Source organism: Channa argus, chromosome 12 (assembly GCF_033026475.1).
Source record: "Channa argus isolate prfri chromosome 12, Channa argus male v1.0, whole genome shotgun sequence".
Classification (NCBI taxonomy): Eukaryota; Metazoa; Chordata; class Actinopteri; order Anabantiformes; family Channidae; genus Channa; species Channa argus.
This window is the reverse complement of record NC_090208.1, coordinates 25211359-25234398: the sequence shown is the minus strand read 5'-3', so window position 1 is coordinate 25234398 and position 23040 is coordinate 25211359. Positions and strand designations below refer to the sequence as shown.

The 23040-nt window shown below is 39.7% G+C and overlaps 1 protein-coding gene across 10 annotated transcripts in view; it reads left to right on the top strand.

The window, feature by feature from the left end:
- The first annotated feature begins 258 nt into the window (after positions 1-258).
- The window catches only part of ablim2 (actin binding LIM protein family, member 2), an 89755-nt gene continuing 66973 nt past the window's right edge, over positions 259-23040 (top strand). For 5 of the 10 annotated variants that reach the window (XM_067524872.1, XM_067524869.1, XM_067524870.1 and 2 more), the window contains exon 1: positions 18717-18935. In XM_067524872.1, the coding sequence (XP_067380973.1) occupies positions 18920-18935 (16 nt within the window). In that variant the 5' untranslated portion in view covers positions 18717-18919. Of the gene's footprint in view, positions 582-18712; positions 18936-23040 lie in introns of those variants that run through there. The other 5 variants (XM_067524863.1, XM_067524871.1, XM_067524866.1 and 2 more) reach the window with 4 other exon arrangements.

Here is a 23040-nt window from a genome sequence, read left to right as displayed (position 1 = left end):
CTTCTGTAATAGAAAAGATCTTCCACAGCTGTAAATGTTCAAGTTACCATTGTGATTTCTTTGTTTGTCAACTTAATACCATATTCAAAATACATTTTTGTCCTTTTTCTATTTAACTTTTAATACGTTTTTTGAGTTAATTGCTCACATACAACAAGCCTCCGACCAACAGATCTAGTCATGAATACTTTTATTTTGAAATGTCCCACAGGAAACGTCTGCTATTCCACTTTGTTCAGCTTGACACTGTCGCGTCCCTCCACCGTGCGCCCACACCCAACCTGCACAGTCGGTCATATAGAGCTGTAGCGCAGCGCTGCAGTTTCTGCAGTCCCTTGTCTCCACAGTGCGGCTGTTACCCGGAGATCTCCTCGGCCTCAGCAGACAGGGAAAAACCAGGCTCTCTGCGACTCTCCCGTGTGAACATTTCCCTTCCTTCATTCATTCTGCTGCTCGGCGCTATAGGCTGGAGCGCTCTGCGGCTGCTGCACCATCCATGTAGTGTCAGTGTGTACAGTGGCTTGTTTACTGTGCATCATCTAACTGGAGAAAACACCTGACTGGCACCATGAGCAGCACTGGTGAGATATTTCTCTTATAGAGTGCTCATTGTCTCCTTAGCAACTGGGTTTATTATAGTGCACAAACATTAGAAGACAATTCCTTTTGCGCGTTTGGTGTTTTGATCACTTTCGTGTCTGTGGTTGCTTTGCCCTAATTTATTCGTTTTTTGTTTTTTTTTGTCTTTGCACCACTATAATATTTTACTGTGTGAAAAGCATACAGCCTCCAATTCCAATATAGAGTATAGACTTTAACATACTGTGTCTTGTTATCCTTTAATGAAAGCAGCAGCAGCATCTGGGTCCACCCAAACAGCCCACGGTGTGTGATGCTACAATTAAGCTTGAGGCCGTCTGGTGTTAGGACACAGTATCATATTTGTCCCAGTAAAAAAAATTGATGTCATGTGGGCTAATTAGACAAGACGTGGAGACACCCACTGAGGGTTTGGTGGCTCTTTTCATCATCTTGCCGGGCAGTAACTCCTGGTCTTAAAGAATGATGCCTGTTTTGTAAAGTAGGCCTGACCCCTGCTTTGCTGTTGTCACAGCTTGGTTTGTCCCTGAGGAAGATTCAGCAAATATAACATGAGACTGGTTTTCATTTTAAGTCTGTGCTCTGTCAAGCCCAGCAGCAGCAACACATCACTGTTTGTTGTAAATGGATAAATACATAGATGTAGGTAATAACAGCGTGGACATAGAACACAATACAGCTTCTTCATGTTTAGTCCATCAGAGTTGGGGTGTGGCTGTAAATAAAGTGTCACAGTGTCGAAATCTCACATCAGAATTCTCGACGAAACCTCAGATGTTTGTATAATTGCTAAAGAAGGACACTTATCTGTTGAGTCTTATGTTTTGAATGAAGTAACTCAATATTGATGTTACATAAACTAAAGTCATCAGGAAGCAGTGACCATAGTTTACCTTTCAGAGATGGGTTTTGTACAAGATAATACTAAAAATATAACCTTAAGTCTGACTCTGAAATTTTGCTTAAAGCTACAGTGTGTGATGATTGTTTTGTGACCTCATGTGAAGTCAGATTCACAGAACAGCACTGGTAGAAGAGGTGTTCAGTTATTTCTGCTTGATTTATAAGTTCTGCAGCTTCTTATTTATTGAAATGTGATAATGACGTGTAGCAGATGATAGAAGAGCATAGCAGAGCATAGAGAGGGAGGACTGGGCAGAGCAGAGTGGATTATCTCTCACGCATGTTCTAGATTACAAACTGTAGCTTCAACATGTCTGTAATCCTTTACACTAATAATTGGCTTCTCACATGAAATTTATAGATAAAATTGACAGACATTGAACTTTCTTGACCAGTTTGTTTCCTTGAGCAAGACACTGAACCCCAACTTAGTTGCTCCCGGTGAGTGTTGGCCAGCTGCATAGCAGCTCCCCCATTGGTGTATGAGTGTGTGTGTGATTGTGAGTGTGAATGGGTGAATAAGAAGCAGTGTAAAGCGCTTTGAGTGCGAATAGGTAGAAAATTGCTATATAGGTGCAGAACATTTACCATGTACTTACCTTTTGAGCTAACAATCCTTTTGGACATAATGCGATGGTTAATCCTTAAATGTGGTTCTAATTCAGAGATGGAGGAAGTGAAATGTCAACAAACCAGCAGCAACATCACTGCACATTAAAGCCAATATATCCAACAGTAACATAGAAAGGAACATTTCTATGTGGTTTTATTAATAAATGATCTCTTACAAATATGTACGTTGATTAAATAAATTGTGGGGCTAACAATGGAATAATGTGAGAATGTTCCCACGTCAGAACAACAGACGGGTTTTCTTTGTATTAAACTAACTGTTTGTTGTTGTGTTGACAACAGTATCCAAGGCAAAGGCTGTTGTTTTTTTTTTTATGTTTTTGCTGGAATTTTGATCTAGAACCTTGGAATTGAGACCTTCCAGTGAAAAACTTAAAGTAAGGCCAATATCACTGAGATTCGGACAAATTCATAAATCTTTGGCTTCCAGAGAGTATGAGGTGTGTCAACGCTCTGCGGCAATGCTGGAGCTGCTAATGAGAGTGCTGCAGTTTGTCTGGAAGTCGAGACTGGAGAAATTCATTAGCACACTGCTGTAAACTGTGAGAGAAGGAGACAAACACAGGAAATTTATAGTCTTGGGCTTTGTCTCAGTGATTAGTGACGTCTTTTAGAAGTTTCACCAATTACGTTTTTAAGAAAGTTGGCTGGATGAGTGAGTAGACATGAGGAATCAAACTTCATTTCACATATCTCAAACTGTGTGTGATGACAGATGGTCTTCACGTATATTGCGTGTGTGTGTGTGTGTGTGTGTGTGTGTGCATTTCAGTATACACAGTTAGCTCAAGCTAGTGAAAAATTTAAAGTCAGGCTTTACAAAGACAGCGCTGGAAACAACATGTATTGTAGCTAACAGTATATTCGTGATGGTCTTTGCTTTGAAGTGCAGTGGTGTTTTTAGTAACTTTGACAGTGTGTTTTGGTGATTGAGCATCTCATTGGTTTGGAGAATTTGTGGTTTTGGACTTTTCCTTTCATTGGGTTTGGTTTAGAGTGGGGCACATGAATGAACATTTGATCCTTTCCAGTTCCCATCCAAAGCCCCATCCTAGTCTTGTCCTGACCCTGTCCAGTATGGGACAGGATCTATTTCAGTGTCAAGAAAATGTTAATTGTCTTCTATAGTTACATATCAGGGATAGGAATCGTGATCTGGTTCTAGTTGAGAAATTATTTCTAATCAGGTAATTGGTCAGGATTCAGTAAGGAAAGTGATAAAGAATAGGATCATAAGCACCTATGACAATGCAATCAGTATCAATATAATCTCTACTACATATGGTTTTCATACCAAAACATTCGATCAGCCCTGAAATAGATGTTTTACTATCTGTAAAAAAAATTTGTTTAAGCAGAGCAAATACAGTTTGACCACCTGCTCTTTGTTCAACAAAATCAGGCCTGTTGACTCAGGTCTAAATCCCTTTGAAACAGGGAAAACATGCTTAAATTTGTTACTAGTACAGGCTTAATGTTTAGTACATGGAGGTTGGAATAACCTCTGCTGTAAACTGCTGATCCAGCTCAAATATATGAACCGAAGGTGTTTAATGGATTTTTTTGAATACATATTGATTCAGCAGTAACATACTGTACTACATTGTGGAGAAACAACGTTGATAAATCAAAAAAAACTGCCAGTTTCTCATTCGCTTTGGAGGCCGGCATTTCCTGATTCAGCCCCCAACCCTGATAGAGCCGCTCTCCAGTTGAGTTAATGTTCACTTTAAAATAACGACACCACAGATGCTTTTCCTGAACCATGCTAATTTGGATAACACAGTTTTATTTATCCTTGCATCCTACCTGAATCCTGCATAATGCCACTGAATTCCTAATTAAAATACGTAAGTACAGAAAATAGGAATGGAAGAATGATTTGTCTTTAATAGCAGAAAAACAAAACCACATGAACAGCTTGCACATGTATTTGACATTGTTTACCCGCTCAAACCACAGGAGTGGTGTACTTACGTTTTGGAACAGGCCTGGCATGATGAACACACCCTCAATGGGATCAATTCGCAGGCCAGTCGACATTTTTTCAATTCCACAAATTCAATTACACTTAATCTTTCGTTGATCAGTATCTGTGCAGCAGCAGAAGGTTAAGTTACATTAGATTTGATCATTAACAACACCTAGCACCGTCACCACAGGGAATAAATACCAGTGACTGATGATGGAGGGATGATCAGTGTTAAATCCAGCTCAGACTAGTGCCACAGACCACTTAAGGTGTCATTAATACTGTTCGTTAGCTGTTAACTGTCTGTTTGGGACAAAGTTTGAATCTATTAAACCTCTAAAAGCTGTTCTACACAGGCTTAAAAATGAGCTGGTAATGACTTTTCCTTCATTTCAGCCATTACTTCCTGGGCTTTGTGTATTGTACGTACACTATAAACAAACCTAAAACATGTTGACATGTTTAGATGAGAAATTTCCTGATAACTTTCATTTGAAAACCATTAAACATGAACCTAAATCAGACCTCAGAGGGATAATGTCAAGTGTTGACATTCACAATAGTGAGTGATGTGATTTGTAGATGTTCTGGAACTAGCGGAGACTCACTGTATTCTGGAAACGTATAAAAAAAACTTAAAAATACTTTTAATTAGGATTTAAATATGGCTGTATGTCATTATCATTCCTTCCTTTTTCTCTTCCAAACATCACATATGAAACTCCTCTATTCATTTAAGACAATTCCAAGTCAGATGCTTATGTGCACCTCTGTCCACACAAACATCTGTGACAGGAAGCTCCAAGATGGGGAGAAGAGTCCACAAAATATGTTGTTAATGTTTCTTTTGATCACAACAAATGTTTCAACTTGTACTTAGAAACTTTTAAAGTTTTTAATCTTAAGTTGCAACAGCGCTTTGCTGAGTCAGAAATATCATGTAACATTTGTGTGGCACCACAGATCATGGAATAAAAAAACCCATTTTGTGTTTTTTCTTAAGGAAGTGATAAATTAACAGTAACTTTTTAATTCCTTTCTAATAATTGTACTTTTTTTTTATTTTATTGTAACACCAGACACCCATATTTAATTATATAAACTAATAATGCAGTATAACCATAAGTGTCCTCAAACAACAATTATACTGTAATAAATTATATTTCGTGCAACATATATTCTTTTAGAGCTTCTTTTCTTTGCTTCTCTTGGTAATTTTTCCATGATTTCTCTCAAATTATTTGTCCAAAATGTGTCAATCAAGTTTGTTTAGGGCTTGTAAGACTCTCCCGAGTGACGAGGCAAGCAATCGTGCTTGTGTGTGCGTGTATTAACACAGTAGATTGAATTTACCACAGCGAGTGTTCGGAAAAAAGTCTATGTTACTGGTGCAGGGACCAAAACGCGCCACTCACTTTATGTGACTACTATCATTTTCCTATGATGTTAAACTTATTGTGTGGAGGCCAAACGATTGTGTTATTAATGTTCAGAGTTTTCCTGTGATGCTGAATGTTTCAAAGTCTTTCACTGAGGCAAAAAGTGTCTCGCTGTTCACTTTATTGAAGTCGTGAAGTGGAAACTCCAGGTTAAGTAGTAGCTAATGAGCAATTACACCAAACACCCCAAACACAGGTGATTGTCCTTTGGTAGTTGTGGCACCGATAAAAGAAGACTGGTTCCTTCTGGATCTGTGCTATTAAATAATATGTGTCACGAGCAATGAGGTGCAGCAGTGTGTGAGAGTTTTGCATTGAAAGTCATGTGCCTCATGGGTGTGTGTGTGTGTGTCAGGAAGGATGATGTGTGTGTTAGCACATGTGCAATTTGTGCTTAACGAAGTGTTTGTAGAGAAAAAGGGGGAAAGGGAAAATACTGTAACATCTACTGTTCATATAGAATATGAAAAAGAATATGTGTGTGTGTATGTGTGCATCAAGGCCAGGATGGTACTGGCCAATCAGTGTGTTCTCTCTGGGATGTATAAAGGGTTTATTAGGTTGCTATACTACAGTACAGAATGAATACTGTATTGTATCTGACTTCCCATAGGGGTAAAAACTCATAAGCAATAATTTATGTTCACATCTGTGAGATTATGTTATTTATTATTATTATCTATTGTGTATTAGTCTAGTAATCTTGTCATCCTAATGACAGACTTGACAGAACACTTGACAGAACACATTTAGAGTAGAAACTGTAGCAGCAGGTTTGATGTTTTTCCTCAACATCCAATTTCATCTGTAATGTTCAATGTGAATGATTCCTACATGTATGTGTTTTTTAAGGTTTGGCACATTATTTTGCGGCACACCTGGGTCCAGGTACTTGGAGTAGCTCTCCATCAGTGGTAGTGGTGGCCCAGCAGCACTGCTGAATGAAATAACAGAGGACACAAGTGGTGGGCAGATCCAGCCTGGACTCAGGCTGACACCCACTGCTCTACGGGGATAAATAGTGGCTGGCCTCACTGGTGCTAAGCCCGTGCATTGGCACACACACACACACACACACACACACACACACACACACACACACACACACACGCAGTAGTAATTAAGCCTGCAATGTTGCGTGGGCTTGTGACATTTCTCTGCACTGTGCTGTTTTCCGTGGGACTTAGATGAAGGAAGGAATGGCATGTTTTGTCTCCTACGTGACTCCATGGACATGAACTGCATTGACTTGCACTTTTTACAGCTTTTAAAATAGTCACATTAATGTGTATTTGCCCTTTAACTTTTATATTGTTTAGTGGAAATAAGAACCCTGAGGTTTTTCACATGCAGACTGATTTCCTCCATGAAACATCCATTAGCTCGTACTGTACTTTATTCCTCCCTCCCAGCCTTAGTGCTCCAGTTCACAGCATGGAGCTTCCCACGAGTCTTCAGTGTTGAACGTGCTGAGTCGGTGACATTTAGGTGGGACAGCAGCTATCAAGGTCAGTGAGGCATTTTGCAGGGAGCACTACTATACAGCACGTAGAGTTACGTTATGGGCCGTGTCGAAGCAGCTGCAACGTGTTGATGAAAGAACTACAGCTGTAGAGCTAAATGAGCTGAAAACATGAGAAGAGTGTTCATTCAATTCTTTCAAGGGTGAAACGGAAAAACAGGAAAGGAGTTCCCACTCACATAGACAAATGCAAATTCATCAGGGTGTGTGTGTGTAGTGGCCGAGTTAGCTAAGCTCTAGCAGGATGTTATTTTATTATTGTGTTGTTGTTGATACGATCAAAATGACAATTTGCATATGCACGGCCGAGCAGGAAGTAGTGGTTTTTTTATGCTGGTGGCCACATGTCAAAGTGTTTATGGACAAGATGCTGAAACGCCTGTAGTAGCGCCATCAAACGGGTGCAGCTGTGCAACAACCATTTGCCCATGGGGGGTCAGTAAAAAATAAAAATAAACTTAAAAAAATTCAAGTATTTCCACCTTCAGCTGAAGCAAACTGCACCACTGTATGAAAAAAAAAAACAAAACAAAACACCAGGTTCTGAATTACAAATATCTGATATAACATAGAGATTTTGAAAGATTTTTCTGTGAAAATACTGATGAAATCAAATTTTAGTTATAGTGGTTTATAATAGTTTCTTTTATACCTTTTTATTTGTAACACTCTTTTCACTTCACAAGTAAAAAAAGTATATATGTCAGAGCCATCTAGGTCACAATAAAGATAAAAAGGCACAAACTGTAAGTTTTACATAAAAATAATCGCCTAGGGATGGACACTGTCACTAGTCCAAGGCCAGTCTGAACAGATAGGTCTAATTGGCCAAATATGATCTTTATAAACATATGGCAACAATGATGAAACAAGCAAGCACCAAGATGTGGTTCCACCATTAGGCGTTCGGAAAGCTTCACCGCTTCCTTTCACGCCTTCTCAATCTGCGTGAAACATGCTGTTTAGCAGAAGACTTCCATTTGGTATTTTGTGACCTTGTATTTCCCCACTGAGTTATTCGGGTCTGTCCTTTAATTTTTCATTCATTTGTACTTTTCAGTGGAGGAATTTGAGAGGACCATGATATCTGTAAATGCCGATTTGTTTTTTTTTTCAAGTGAGTGCAACATTTGTTATCATCTTGAGGAATGACCCAGTAATCCTACCACTTTCAGACAGATTCAAAATACAGCAGACAGTGATACCACAGCCTCATCTATCACAGAAACAGAAACAAATGTCTTACTCAGACCACAGAGCTACTAACCTGACACCATTATAAATGACTAACAAAGTTCTCTTCATTAGAGCTTTGGCTAAAATCTATTCCCACATTGCACTTAATGAATCCATGACAAATATCTAAGGCTTCTGTCTTTCTGCCACTGTACATCTGCACTCTCAGCTGCCATATGGTAAAATCTACATCCCACGGAAAATGTTCACTGGAATTGGAGACTGTTGCAGAAATGGTTTCTCCTTTCTCTACCTGCCCATTCACCCACCCATATTTGACCTGCTTAACTGTGTCTGGCTGAAGATATCCCTCTGCACAGTCAGTACCCCTGTGATGTTTTTGCTGGACGTGCTGGAAAACAAATCTAAGTAACTAAGGGGAGGCAGACACGAACAATCTGAACATAAAGTGCAGATAGACTGAAGGGGAAAAACAAATACTCAAACATAAAACCAGGGCTAGACAAGCGGAGATATCAAAAGACAAAACCTAAACACTGAAACACACAGGAAAGCAAACCTCAGACTAAGACGTAAGTGTGAGAGTCCAAACACGAGGATCAGGTAGTGCATGGAAGGGGAATGTCCAAAAGCCTAGAATACCCACAGGAATGTTCACGGAGGAGGAGAGAAAGACGATCTGGCGGCGAGACCAGTGGGGAGAGCTGGGTACAAGGGGGCAAAGGTGAAAACTATTAGTGTTAACGAAAAAGAAGCTAAAGAAACTAACTGTGAAGTGGTGCTGAGGGATTAACAAAATAAAAGCCAGGAGCAGGAAGTAAAACTAAAGAAAACTGAAATCCAAAAGCAGTGACTGTGATTTTTTTACCTTGTCTATAAGGGTGAACTGGTTTCATTTTGGCTCTGCAACTATTATATTTTAGTCGTTAGATGAAATAGGGCCATGGTTGAGGTTAAGAATCCATTCATCTATTATCTGTAACCTGACTTAGATTTTTGTTTGCCTTGTGCCTCACGTGTTAGTCGCTTAGGATAAAAGCGTCTGCTAAGTAACTAAATGTAAATGTACATGTAAATCTGTAACCTCTTATCCCGTTCAGGGTCTCAGAGGACTAGATCCTATCCTGGCTGTCACTGGGCGAATCACAGATCATCACAGAAAAAAACAGCAACAACTACAAAAAAATAGTTTGATCCGAAAAAGGAAACAAATTAAGAACATAACTAAGATCATCTGTGCTTCATTATCTCATGTTTATGATTCATAAATGAAAATTATTGAGTGGCAGACTTCCACAGCAGTAGTAGAGGGCGGAGCAGGTTGGTTCATTGTAGCTGCAACTTTACCAAAAAAGCATCCAAATGACACGCTCTCTTTTTTAAAACGCATCTGATCCAGGCAATCAGAAGTGGGTAAATGGTCTGCACTGCACTTATATAGCACTTTTCTGCCTATGTGCACAATCACACACACACTCACACACCGATGGGGGAGCTGCTATGCAGCTGGCCAACACTCACCGGGAGCAACTAAGTTGGGGTTCAGTGTCTTGCTCAAGGACACTTCGACATGTGACCGGAGGAGCCGGGGATCTTTCACTAGATGTGTCGACAGATTGAGCAGGTTTACAGCTTTATAAGCTAAAAGACCTGACAGAAAGGCCACAGTCAGGACATAAACCTACAACATTCTGTGAGGAGGCACCACTGTGCTGCCTGTTCAGTAACAATGATAATCAGAAAAAAATTATTAGAATAATAATTACAATAATAACAGTGACTGGTCTGTCCAGGTTAGCTTGCCAACACTTGTTCAACACTTTGCCCTGTAGTAACTATGGAATGTCAAGATTCTGCCGTAACCAGTTTGACAAAATGCTGCTGAATGTCAGTGCGTCACTTTGTAGCATTAAAAAAATACAAAGTGTAAACTAAGCATTTTAATGGGATGAACATGTGTTGAAGCTGTTAGTAGGAAGTGTCCAGAGGAAACAGGACATGTTTTTTTTTTTTTTTGTGTGTGTGTGTGTGTACTGTATCCACCTACCTCCACAGCTACAGTACCTGGGCACTTTGATGCTGGATCAGATCATTGCTACAGAATGTGGAGAAGGAGAGAGACACAAAGATCAATGAGCTTCAGTGAATTATTCATCACTTCACTTCTGCTGTGTGTGTGTGTGTGTGTGTGTGTGTGTGTGTGTGTGTGTGTGTGTGTGTGTGTGTGTGTGTGTGTGTGTGTGTGTTCTGGTGCTGTGATTGATCGTAGGTGGAGACTGGATTGCTGTCTGTGGCTGTCTTGTGTTACACAAACTACTGTGCACTGGTATGAGATTCACTATCTTTAAGTCTCCCAGTGCCAGTTGGAAGAAAAGCTCCTTACGTCTTTTTTTCCACTTTTGCTGTGCTGAGGGTTCAAAGAGAGGCAGCACTTCTTCCCTTGCTTTCTTTTTAGGTTCCCTTTTTGCCACATTGTCCCCGTCTCTCCTTTTCCTTTCCCCTTTTAATTACCTTCCTCTCCCCGCTTGCTACAACCTATTTCCTTTCGTTACCTTTTACATTATCTCCTCTTTTTTCAACTTCGCCTCTGTCCTCATTTTTTCTTGGCTCTCCTCGTTTCTCAGGCTGTACTTACTCTTCCTCCCTTAGTTTCCTTTCCTTTCCGTTTTCATTTTCTTCTCTTTCCATTTCTAATCTCTCTGTTACTTCCTTCCCTTCCTTTTCCTCGCTATTTCTCCTTTTCTTTCTTTTAACATCCTTTCCTTTCTTGCTATTACTTTAATTTCCTTAGCTTCCCTTCCTTTCTTTTCTTTTCTCCCACAGATGTTGTTTGTCCCTCCTCAATGAACCGTTTGCCGAAACAGCGCCACCACATATTGTGGCAGGCTGTTGACATTGCCCCCCTTTTAACATCAGTGGGGCCAAATGGTGCTTTAATTTAATGCTTGTTAAAGAACACAGAATTTAAAATGTACACACATCCGTTTGGTTATGGTTATGCACAGAAACATTAGGGGTAGTTAGTTTAGGCTTAGGGATCTGACTTTTCACTTATTTTATTTCGTCTGACCTCCTCTCTGCCCTTATTTCTTTTTCTTTCCACAAATTCTTCTCTCTTCTAATCCTTTCTGACTCTTTTGTCTTTACCCCATCATCATTTCATTTTCCCCTTGTTTCCCCCATTATACATTTTTTTATTTATCCTCTTTTTCAGTGTCATCTGTGTTAGCTTTTCTTTCCCTTCCTTTCATTTAATTTTCCTCTGTAGTCAACCTGAGCTTCCACAGCTCCCCAGTGAACCAACCAATTAAGCCGATTTAAACATGCAAATCACCCTCTGCCATGTTTTTTGTTAACGAGTTTTAAAGTAGGAGCCTAAATTTAGGTCAGACAAGCGATTCTTTTCTGGTGTTAGTTCTCTGCTTAAGAAGGAGAAAAACATTGTGGAGATTCCCCTGGTGACCACTAATGCTGAACAATCACTTCATTATGCAAAACTGTTTCTCAGTCTCAGTCAAAGAAAAGAAAACTCATCGCAGCATGTTTATATGATAAGGAAGTTAGTGTTGGGGAGTGTGCTGTACATGATCTTAAATTTACATGGTGAACTAATGTAATTTCAGCTCTTCTTGGTGTTTTACTCAGATTTTATCAGGGCTGTTGTGATACTGTGATATACTTACTTCTATTTTGAATGAGTTTAAAAGCGAAACAAGCTACATTGGTGTTTAAGCTGAAACAACTACATTTGACTTGTGAGAAGGAAAGGAGATGAGATACAAAAGGTCAACAGGGAGGGGGTGACAAACAGAAATAAAGGAAAGAAGTGACAGCGAAAAAAGGAAAGAAACAAGACGTAAAGAAGGGGAAAGAGGATGGAGAAAGAAAGACAAGAAAGTCTTCACAGTTGCTGATCTGAGCTGGTTTTCATCTGGTGACTGGCACTGCTCCCATCATCTCTGCTTTACTTGTTGCTATTGGTTACAGCCTCATTTATCCTGCTCCTCTGGAGCTGGAGTGTGTGTACTGTATGTGGGACTGGGTGGGTGGGGATTCTCTCCCAGCATGCCTCTTGGTATGTGTTAGATACTGTATATATAATCCTAACATGTGTTCTCCCATCTTCCCTTATCCTTACCACACACAGACACACACACACACACACACACACACACACACACACACACACACACACACACACGCAAACACATACACATCCTTAAACAACAAAACAGCAGCTTTGCACAGTTTTACACATATGATATATCATGCATTTCAGGAAAGAAGCTCTTTGGCTGGAGCACACACTGTGGCAACAGTTGTTGTATGTACAGTCTCTCCACTCTCGGCTGATGAAATTGTAACTCCGTCAGAAGAGTAAAAGATGTCTTGGTGGCATCCCTCACTTTCTTGCATACTCTCTCAGGTTTTGAGGATGGACTGCTCTAGGTAGATTTATACTTAGATTTATACTTATACTTAGAAAAGAGTTCTTTTGCAATTCAGTGCTTCCCATTTGCACACACCATCCTATCTATAGTCTAATGTCCTTCTTTTAACTTGGGTTTATGACCAGGATTTGGACTTGGGATTGGGTCAGTGGTGCATTGCAGAGGTACACAAACACACAGAAACCCACATCACCGGCCTCTGTGATCCCTGAATGGGCTTTTGAGGCTCACGCCCCCAGTCCCTTATCCATTATGCATCCTACCAGTATTCCTAGTGGTGATGTGGTCATCTGAGCTTTTGAAGTAAAACCCTCTTTATAGCAGTCGGGTTCACTTTAGTGCTGCAGGCTTGAACTGCATTAACCTGCTATTTAATAACCCAGTGGTTTCCTTTTAGGGTTAGAACACTGCAAGGTGTCGCTTCTTAAATCCAGAACACTCGAGCAAACGTGACCTGATTGCCAAAGACTGCAGGAAAATGCGTTAGAACAGTAGTATGGCCCGATCCATCTCTTCACACATCATGTTAAAGAAGATTTTCTGCATAGTTTTATAGTTTTATGACAAATTTAATTGCTGAGTTCATGACAACAGCACTAAAAAGATGTTGGACAAGCCATACCCAATACAGAAACCTCAGAGTTAGGAAAACGTATTGGGAAAAGTAAATAAACCCATATTACTCTAAAAACTATCACTGCATACAGACAGACTTTCTGACTCATTTCTGGAGTTCTCACTTTTATTTTCACCCCTGTAGAAATTGGTTTTGCATTTCTTGCCCATGGGACATTGTACAGGCAGCTTATTACATCCTGTTATTGTTCCACTGTTTGTTGACCTATAGCAATATGGTGATTATGAAAGCAGCAAAAAGGGAATTCTGGATACACTGCGATAGAGTCTCTGTTGGGAGGAGGTAGGAGTAGATGGATGAGTTGATACGGGCTCGACTGTTCGTTCCCACTGTTTCTTTTAGCAGCATTTATTGAGGTAACCTTGATAATGAAGGTCGGTTTAACATGGTACTTACTTTGCCCCAAACCGTAATCTTTGGGTTTTTGTGTTTGTGAATTCCTAAGTCTGAACTGCTTGTCCTACAGAACAGTGGTCTAACTCACTTGCACAGTATTTACAAAAGTACCCCACATGATTCAAACCCTCTGTTAATTGTCACATTAGCAGCTGTTAGTGGTTTAAGTGGTGCCCTTTGTGAAATTTGGACTAAACATGCTTTACATTGGTGGCTTTATCTTGGAAGTAAGATAATCAGAGCGTTTGTATATTTGAGTCCCCGCAAGAAAACTCAATGTGCTAGATCCAGACAATAAATTACCCAAAGCATCCCTCCAGGTGATTGAGGTATGGAGGGAAGGCTTGTTCCCTGTCTCTCTCTTTCCCTGAAAGGCTTACACAACACAATGCTGGAGCATGCACAAATCCTTCCCTCAAAATGCTTTGCCAAACAAGGAAGATTTAAAGAAAAAAAACTGTTTGAATCAGTATTTAAAGTATTTTTTTTTTTTTGGTTTGTGCATATACTCTATATGTCTTTCTGTCTTCTCAAAGCTGAGAAACGTGCCACAAAATAAGCTATTTTTTCTTGTATTCTTGAAGCTTCTGCTTCTGCAGCATGTATTTCCATGCATGATGTGTTTCTCTGGAGATCATTGCAGAATGTTGCTGCAATTGTCAATGAAGAAAAGGAGAAAAGTCATCGTTTCTCAGTCGAGATATTTCACTTTAAGAGAAGCAATTATTCAAACTGTAGCAAACATTCCCATGACAAAAGCCCAAAGTGGCAGTATTTTTGGCATTTTGATCTTCAGAAATGTCACTGTGCGGCTGTAAATCGACTTGCGACGATTATATTTTGCTTGCCTGGAAGCAGAAGCGCTTTGTTGTGATCCTTCTTTTGGGTTTGTTGTAGATGCCACTTGGCAGCTCTGGCAGATCTTATGTCTTTCTCACTCCCTCACAAACGCAGACACACAAGTGGTGCCTGCTGCTGAGTCACACAGCAAAGTCCACCATGCACTCTGTTCCCCGAAGCTTCCTACCATTTACTGTAACTAGCACTTCCTTCGGTTTGTGTGCCAGTGATGATTCCTTACAACTTTCGACAACAGGCAGAGAAAAGGAAGAGGGATAGAGGATGTGTGAGAAAAAAGGCGACAGTGTCACTGATTAAATGAGGCCATTCTCAGCACTCAGTCCCTCTGGCATCTGTCTCTGCTCCCTGACAATCAGCTCAGTTTTATACACTCAGCTGGTACATCCTGTCTGTTATTTTTAGGGGTTTTTAATAACCCCCCTTTATGGGCTCTTGCTGGTCTGCTTTGGCTGAGATGCCCATTCACCTACAGTGTCATGACTTTGAAAGAGCTCATGCTGTATCTGTCTTTTATCTACTAGGGAGTAAGTGACATTCTTTGTTTCTGTGCCACTCCTGAAACTTTTTTAAGTCGTCAAAAACTGTGCCCAGTTGGCTGGTAACTGCATGGTTGGTGCATAAATACAGAGATACTTGATGGGAGAAGTGGAATAGTCAGAGTTAGTAACCCAAGTAATTAGGATTCATACTCTGTGGAACGTGGACTTTCATAGCCAATTTTATTGGCAATCTGCATTGTTGGAATTTTTTATTATCCCGTGAGTTCAGTGTCGCCATAGCGGATCATTGTCTGCATGTTGATTCGGCACAGTTTTTACACCGGATACCCTTCCTGACACAACCCAACCCCAACCCAATTTCTACCGGGCTTAGACCAGCTGGGGATGGGAATGGCTGTTTCTATTCTTGCCCAGAGACACTTTGACATATAGCCAGGGCCAGGGCCACGGATCGAACCGTGTGGTCCGTGGACGACTGCCTTTACCACCTGAGCTACAGCTGCCCCCCTGCATATTATTGTTGGAATAGTCACTTAAAATCACAGTCGTCACCAGATACAAACACATCTTCTGGAATCTATGAATCTATCAGAATTTTTGCCAAAACAATACATTTTGGTATGTTCTGTTAGACAAGTAAAAACTTCCACCTTTTGCTGGTTCATATTGTATGGTTCTGTTCACCAGTCACCACTATGTAAGATTTTATGCCAGATGTTGTCAAAAATGTTGTTGTTGAATAATTTTACTCCATAATAAAATGGTGGTAATGGAGTTAAATGGGAAGTCAGAGCATTAGCAACGTTCATTCTCCAAGGATCACAAATGCCTGTACAATTTATCAGAAACAACTCATCAGTTCATTGAATATTTAACCCAGTTCGAAACAATGTGGTGTGGAGACCAACTGTCACTGCCATCTCTTCGGCCTTGCTGCTAGCATTGCAAACAGACAGAATTACTTATGAATATACTCTGCCAGATCATGTGGTTCAGTTATGTTCTGAATGCTTGGCACTAATGAGTTTGCCTAGTTACTTAACCATTGTTATACTGGGGCCCAAAAGATGGAAAGGCTCCAAAAACATACTGTCACCCTGAAGTGACCCTACACCAGCTGAATGAAGAATGACCCTTTTGTTCCCATAGTGTTCAGTCACAACACTTTTCGTTTTCTGCATGATTTAGGAATTGTTAGAGCTTCATTTGAAACATGAAACTGTTAATTAGTGAGTGAGGTCACACACCTTTATGCCGTCACATTGGCTTATTTCAAAAAGTAAAACCTAAGAAACCTTCACAGACGCACCACCAATTTCCTATTAAAAAGATTCTGTCCCCGATCCTGTTCAGTATGGATTTAAAGCTGCTTTGAAGGTTGAATCCCTAAAGCTAAGTATTGCTGTGTCCTGGATAATCAATATGGAGAGTTAAAGCTAGACTCCAAATACCAAAGCATGCACAGGAGCTCAATATGAAGAAACTTTAAAGGTTATTTAGATATCTCAAGGAGCTGCACTTGAACTGCATGTAGAACTGTACCGGCTTTAGACCCAGACTGCTAAGGTAGGGGGTTAGATAATTATGCAGTCGCGTACTGTTTATTCTTCCCTATCCAACCTAGCAATATAATGTATGAGTGATGACACCTTCTACAAGAAGACTGACATCAGTCAGTGTCGGCTACACTGCCTCACACACAGCAAGCTGTGTGATCTGACACCTGTCAGTCATGGCCAGCATTACCTTTTGTCCATTTTGTGACGTTTTTTCAGTCATTGTGTGAGCTTTAGTCTTCTCGCAAATACTGTAAAATAGACTTGTGGAACTTACTAACAGTGTGCAGCCTTTACTGCAAGAAAGAAGTTGCCCATATTAAACCTTGGGGTGAACATAAGCAACATTAACATTAGCGTTAGTCACTAGAGGCTCCACTTTGTCTATGCTGTTTGGAGGTTGTCGGGGCAGTAGTGAAGTTGTATTGTTATTGTTATAATAATACTAGGATACTAGTACTACTACTACTCATAATAATTATTATTGTTTTTATTGTTGTTGTTGTTGTTGTTGTTGTGGTGGTGGTGGGGTTTATAGTTATTGGAAACTAGGTTAACGAAACCAAAATCGAACAACTAAAAGTAGTTAGTACAGTAGTTCGTAGTAAGGTAGAACTTTTAATTAAAAATTTATTTGATTTATTTGATTTCAATAATTAAGGTTCTGTATTCCCCAAAATATGCTGTTTTTTCAATTCCCTTATCTCAAAAACAGACATGATGAGATGTAAGGATGCCATCACTGCAATCACATCAATCCTCTGCATCTCCGTCAGGTTGGATGGAGACCACCTGTGAACAACTATTTTCAGGTCTGTCCAGAGATGTAAGGGCTCAGACTGGGCCACTTTTAGACATTCAAAGAGTTGTCCTCAAGTCACTCCTGTGTTGTCTTGGCTGTGTGCTTAAGATTGTTGTCATGTTGGAAAGTGAACCTTTGGGCCAGTCTGATGTCCTAAGTGCTGTGGATCAGGTTTTCATCTAGGATATCTCTATACTTTAATCTATTCTTTTTCTCCTCAACCCCGACCAGTCTCACAGTCCCTGCTGCTGAAAAACACCCCACAAGATAATTCTGCCACAACCATACTTCACTGTAGGGATGGTATTGGGCTGATGATGAGCCATGCCTGGTTCCATCCACACATAACAGTCTTGGTTTCATCAGACCTGAGAATCTTGTTCCTTACTGTCAGAGAGACCTTCAGTTGAAAGATCAACAGCTTTTGGCAGGGATGGTTGTCCTTCTGGAATTTTGTCGCATCTCCAAACAGGATCTATGGAGCTCATTCAGAGTGGCCATTGGGTTCTTGGTCCCTCTGCCCCAATCATTGAGTTTGGCTGGGCCACCAGCTCTTGGAAGAGTCCTAGTTGTGCCAAATTTCATTCATATGGCAGTTATGGAGGCCACTGTGCTCTTGGGAAATTTAAGTGCAGCAGAAAGTTTTTGTAGTGCTCCCCAGATCTGTTTCTTGCAATAATCCTGTTTCTGAGCTCTGCAGGCAGTTCCTAAGACCTCATGGCCTTTGCTCAGTGTGAGGTGTGTCCTTCTCCAAATTATATCAAATTATTTTAATTTGCCATAAATGAACTCTAATTAAGATATAGAAACATCTCAGTTAAGAGCAAGAGAAGTGAAATTTACAAACATTTCTAAAATTCTGTTTTTACTTTGTCATTATAGGGATCTAAGTGCGGATTAAAGGAGTCTGGAAACTTTCTGAATGCACTATGTACAGTATTTCTCTCCTCTAAACATTACTCTTCTTACTTTTGCTCATAGTAATCTCATCCATAGTTGATTTTGACCGTATTGATCGGTGCAGTTACATATAGTAGAGGACAAAGAGTTTCCTTCCAAACAGATTTGGACAATTCTGAATATACTTAAGGTTGAGTTTGGCGTGGACTGGGAGGACACACTCAGTGACAGGAGGAGGTCTCATTCTCTTTGAACTACACATGCTTCTATTTATAACAGATAGCTGCAATAACTCAGAGAGCTAGGAGAGAGAGAGAGAGACAGAGACATAAGGAGTCATATCACCTACAGCTCATTCCAGAGATAGGGACGGACAGAGTGCTCACTCCGTGCTCCCATCTATTATTACACCAGAACTGCAGAGCATACGGAGGATGTTTCGCAACACCTTCAGAGGACTCTGAACAGATTATTTGGGGATATTGTTTTAATTATTATCACAAAAGGAAATAATAGCCTGCTACGACTGTGTGAAAACGGCAGAGCGATAATGCCAGAGGAAAAAGGTAATAATGACATTTCATAAGCTGTATGTGGTGTGTTTACCTGCGGGGGAGGGTTGTAGCTAATGTTTTACTCACATTAACAAGGACTAACCTTTTACTATTTCCATCTTATCTTAAGCTGATATGAATTACTTTTTAAACAACATAACTTACAAATATGAAAATAATTTAAAAGGTCCAGGTCATATGAGTGTTTACAGCATGTACATGCTTCTGTGTAAGTAGTACTTTAACTACAACTAAACAGGTCTACTATTATGTAATACCAGTCCGAAACATGTAGCCTGCAGTAGTGTTTTGTGCGACAACAAGCATATGGCCGCATGCTTCTGCTGCAGGTTGATATGCTGCCTGCCTAATCTGGAAACAACTACGGCTGTGCAATTAATCCAATTTTATTTTCAATTCTATTTTTCCAATTATGGCTTTCAATAATTAAGAAAAAATGATTATTTTGCCCTGCACTGTTTGTGTTGATGCTCCAGCGCATCCCTCTCCTTTACAGCAGTGCATTTCCCCCCCTGTCTAAAAGCTCTCTCTCTGCCAGGTTATTGCATACTTAGTTCAGCCATAGATTTTAAACAAGGTGGTCCACCTGCTAGTTAAGCCTGTTAGCATCCTGTCACATAGTCAGACCGTTCCAATACAACACAAGAAGAGCCAAAGGAGTGAACTGACAAGTATAACAGCGATTCTTTAGGTTACAGGTCAATGGTGGACTTCACATTAAGTCTCATTTGACCCAATTTTTGAAGATTTTTTGACAGGCATAGCATAGCCAAGTTTGCAAAGACGTGTGGGCGCTTCTCTTGCTGTGTTTTATCCAGTCAGTTGAGTAAGAGAGCAGGGTATCAGACACACTTTAAGCCTTTATCATGTATTTATTACTTAATTTATTACTTACTAAAATGTTTCATTTGAATTATATTGGCTAAAACCTTAAGAAAATTCACCAGTCAGAATACTTGTCCATAAAAGTCCATAAATAATCAAGTCAAATATCCAGGATAACAGTACTGAAGAAAATAATTATGATTATGTTTTTGCCATAATTAAGCAGACTTAGCAATGACACTGGGAGATCAGCCATTTGGGCGGCTTACAACAGGATGGTGGCCAGTTGCTATGAAGAAATGTACTATTCATATCATGATTTTAGTTTCATGAGGCTTTGATGTTGCATAATAAGGCTGTTGATGTTTTATTGTATTTAATTTTTTTTGCACTTATGCCCATAGAGAAGTGTCCACTGATGTTCCTATAAAATCCCTACAGACATTTATAGTCTCAAGTGGATGTAGGGTCTACATTGTTATACTGATTTTCTTATACCTAGAGTAAGAGAACAGAACATAATTTAAAAGAAATCTGAAGACAATTAGTTTACTTGTCATACACAAATCTCTGTACAGACAAAATCATTATTTATCATTCCACAAAAGGCCATTGTTAAAAAATGTTGTTTTTTTCCCCACATCATTTTACTCATATCATTTTATTTTTAAGCTTGTTGGTTTCCACTTCACAACTACTTCGAAATGAAATCATAAAGGCTCACTTCAGCTACATCCCTGTTTACGTCTTTATAGGGCTGCACCTAATGATTATTTTTATTGTCGATTAAACTATTGATTTTTCTTTTCGATTAATCGATTATTCTATAGATTATTTTCCAACCCGTTATAATTCACTGGGTCCCCTGCAGGACAAAAACATAATCACCTGAAGTATAGTAGTTTCTTAAAATATAACAAAAGTTCAAGCTAGGCTGTAAATCATTCTTATGACGTTGGCAGGGGCACAGAGTTATTGAATCCTCATGTGCTTTACACCATTCACACACCAAAGAATAAAATGGTTCCAAGCTTTTAGTCTAAATATCTTGTTATCTGAGGCAAAAAGCCTTAAATGTTTACAAATGGTTACTTTTCTTTGTTTTCCTGGTTGTCTTGGTTTCAGGGATGTATAGTTTGCAGGCACTCTGTAAAGGGGAGTTGTGTCAATTTCACCGCAGCACACACAGTACGCACAACATTTCAGATTCAGCCATCTCACTTCTTATTTACGAAGTGTCAACTGACGTAACGTGCGTCAACCTATTACTGTAATTGATTATGTCGATCACGTCATTTCGTCGCCACACCTCTTCTTCTGTATACACTAGGTAGTGTTTGTGATGTCACATCATTGTTCTTCTGCAGTTCAGGGCTGTGGCCAGTTCACATTGGACCCAAATGAACATTTGTGGAAAATGAAAGAATTTCCACCAAAAACCTTATCCGTTCCATCCAAGTGGACGATTCTTTGACTTTAGAAGACCTTCCCCCTCAGCGTCCCTGAGATATTTTATTCACATTTTTTGTTATGTTAAAATTCCACAGCAACACTACATGTAGTGTTATAGTAGCTACTGCATAGATGTCAATTAAAAAAAGAGTACAAGTGGAGAAATATAAAGCAGCCTGGCTTAAAATGAAAAAATGTCAACTAGTTATTCCTTCCCTGTTGGTCCCAATAAACGCAGCACAAAAATGTCCTCTTCATTTTTTGTGCTCAACATCTTGTAAAAGCTGATCCACTATAAAGTCTGTGTTTGCTGCTGTCGGACTCCTGTGTTTGCTAAGGACAGGGAAGCTTGTGGACCTTGTGACAAAACTTGTAAAGTTGCTGTGGTGAGGATACACAGATGACGGACTCAGACATCATTTACATACACAGATGAGACAGATACACATGCTAATGTAGGCAGGAGCCAAAGCAACATGGATACAAACATACAGACAATTTGAGGCTGCATCTCAGTCCTAAGCCAAGGACAGTGTATCCTGGGTGTGTGATGTAATGCCTGGCTAGTTGTCAGCAGTCACAGCGACGCCCATCACTATTCTGAACCTTCCAGTAAACAAACCTACTAGCATTGCTTTTTATAATTCTAAGAATTGTCCTGTAAACCTTAACAAACATTCAATAATAGATGAACACATGTATGCATTAAAAAACCTTAGTATATAGTAGCAAATATTAGTCAAGCATAAGGAGCAAACAGTGGCTTTTGGGGGGGACAATTTTTAATGTTTTGTTCTGTTTTTTAGTATTTCTGTCAGCAGAACGATGAATGTGGGATTGAGTCAATCAGTCGCTGTAAACTCCCTCCTGAAGGCTGCAGGTTGTAAGGCTGCATCATAAAAAAGCTGCTAAAATAATCTCTCAGAATGGCTGTGTCAGAAATTCTCGGATGGCTTCATCTCAAAAAGTTAAAATTTTGTCATAATTATTTTATACATATAACAAAAAAAAGGTTTTAATCATTATTTAATTAGGCATTTGAATTAATGCATTTATATTTCATGAACTTACTAGTTGTTCCCAAAAAGCAGATTATAAATTATACAACAACCTGAATAATTGGGGCCACCAGTGTTCACTTAATGACTGTACAATGTGTCTTTGTGCAGGTTAAGGTACATTGATGTCCCGTGGCTGCTTATAATGGCCTGTGTTTGAGTCCAATTACTGTTGTACTGGCCTCTCTTTGTGTTGCTGTAGGTGCTGAACCTGCTTGGCATATGCCAGTGTTTTTTGCTCTAGCTCTGCTCAAACAGCTGACACGAGGGGTTTCCACAGAGACGCTCTCTATTCATGAGCTATGCTGTTTCTCTCTGAGTTGAAATAAATTGCCTGCAAAACATACACTTTTTCAACCCCTCCTACACTGCCTATGAAATTATTATAGAAAAATAGACTAATTCACAATAATAATAATAAGAATTTTAAATTGCAACGTGCGGAACAACCTACCATGGATGGGTAGTCAGGTCCATTAATTTCCCTTAGGAATTAGCAGGGATTTGCTCTCATTCAGCCAAAAGACCATGTGCTCACACGAGGGTTTACCACACAGTTCCATCAAAACAACAAATCACTGTGCAGACAATAAGTTAGATCTGGGTTAAGCTTTTCTGTATCTGGTAAGGCTCTGCATTGGGCAATCACATGCATGCAACCACACTTTCGCATGAGCCAGTTTCAACTCTTTGCTGTGGCTTGTAGTAAGATTTCAATGCAAAAATCGATTGCTCCAACTGAACTTCCTGTATTACTGGTA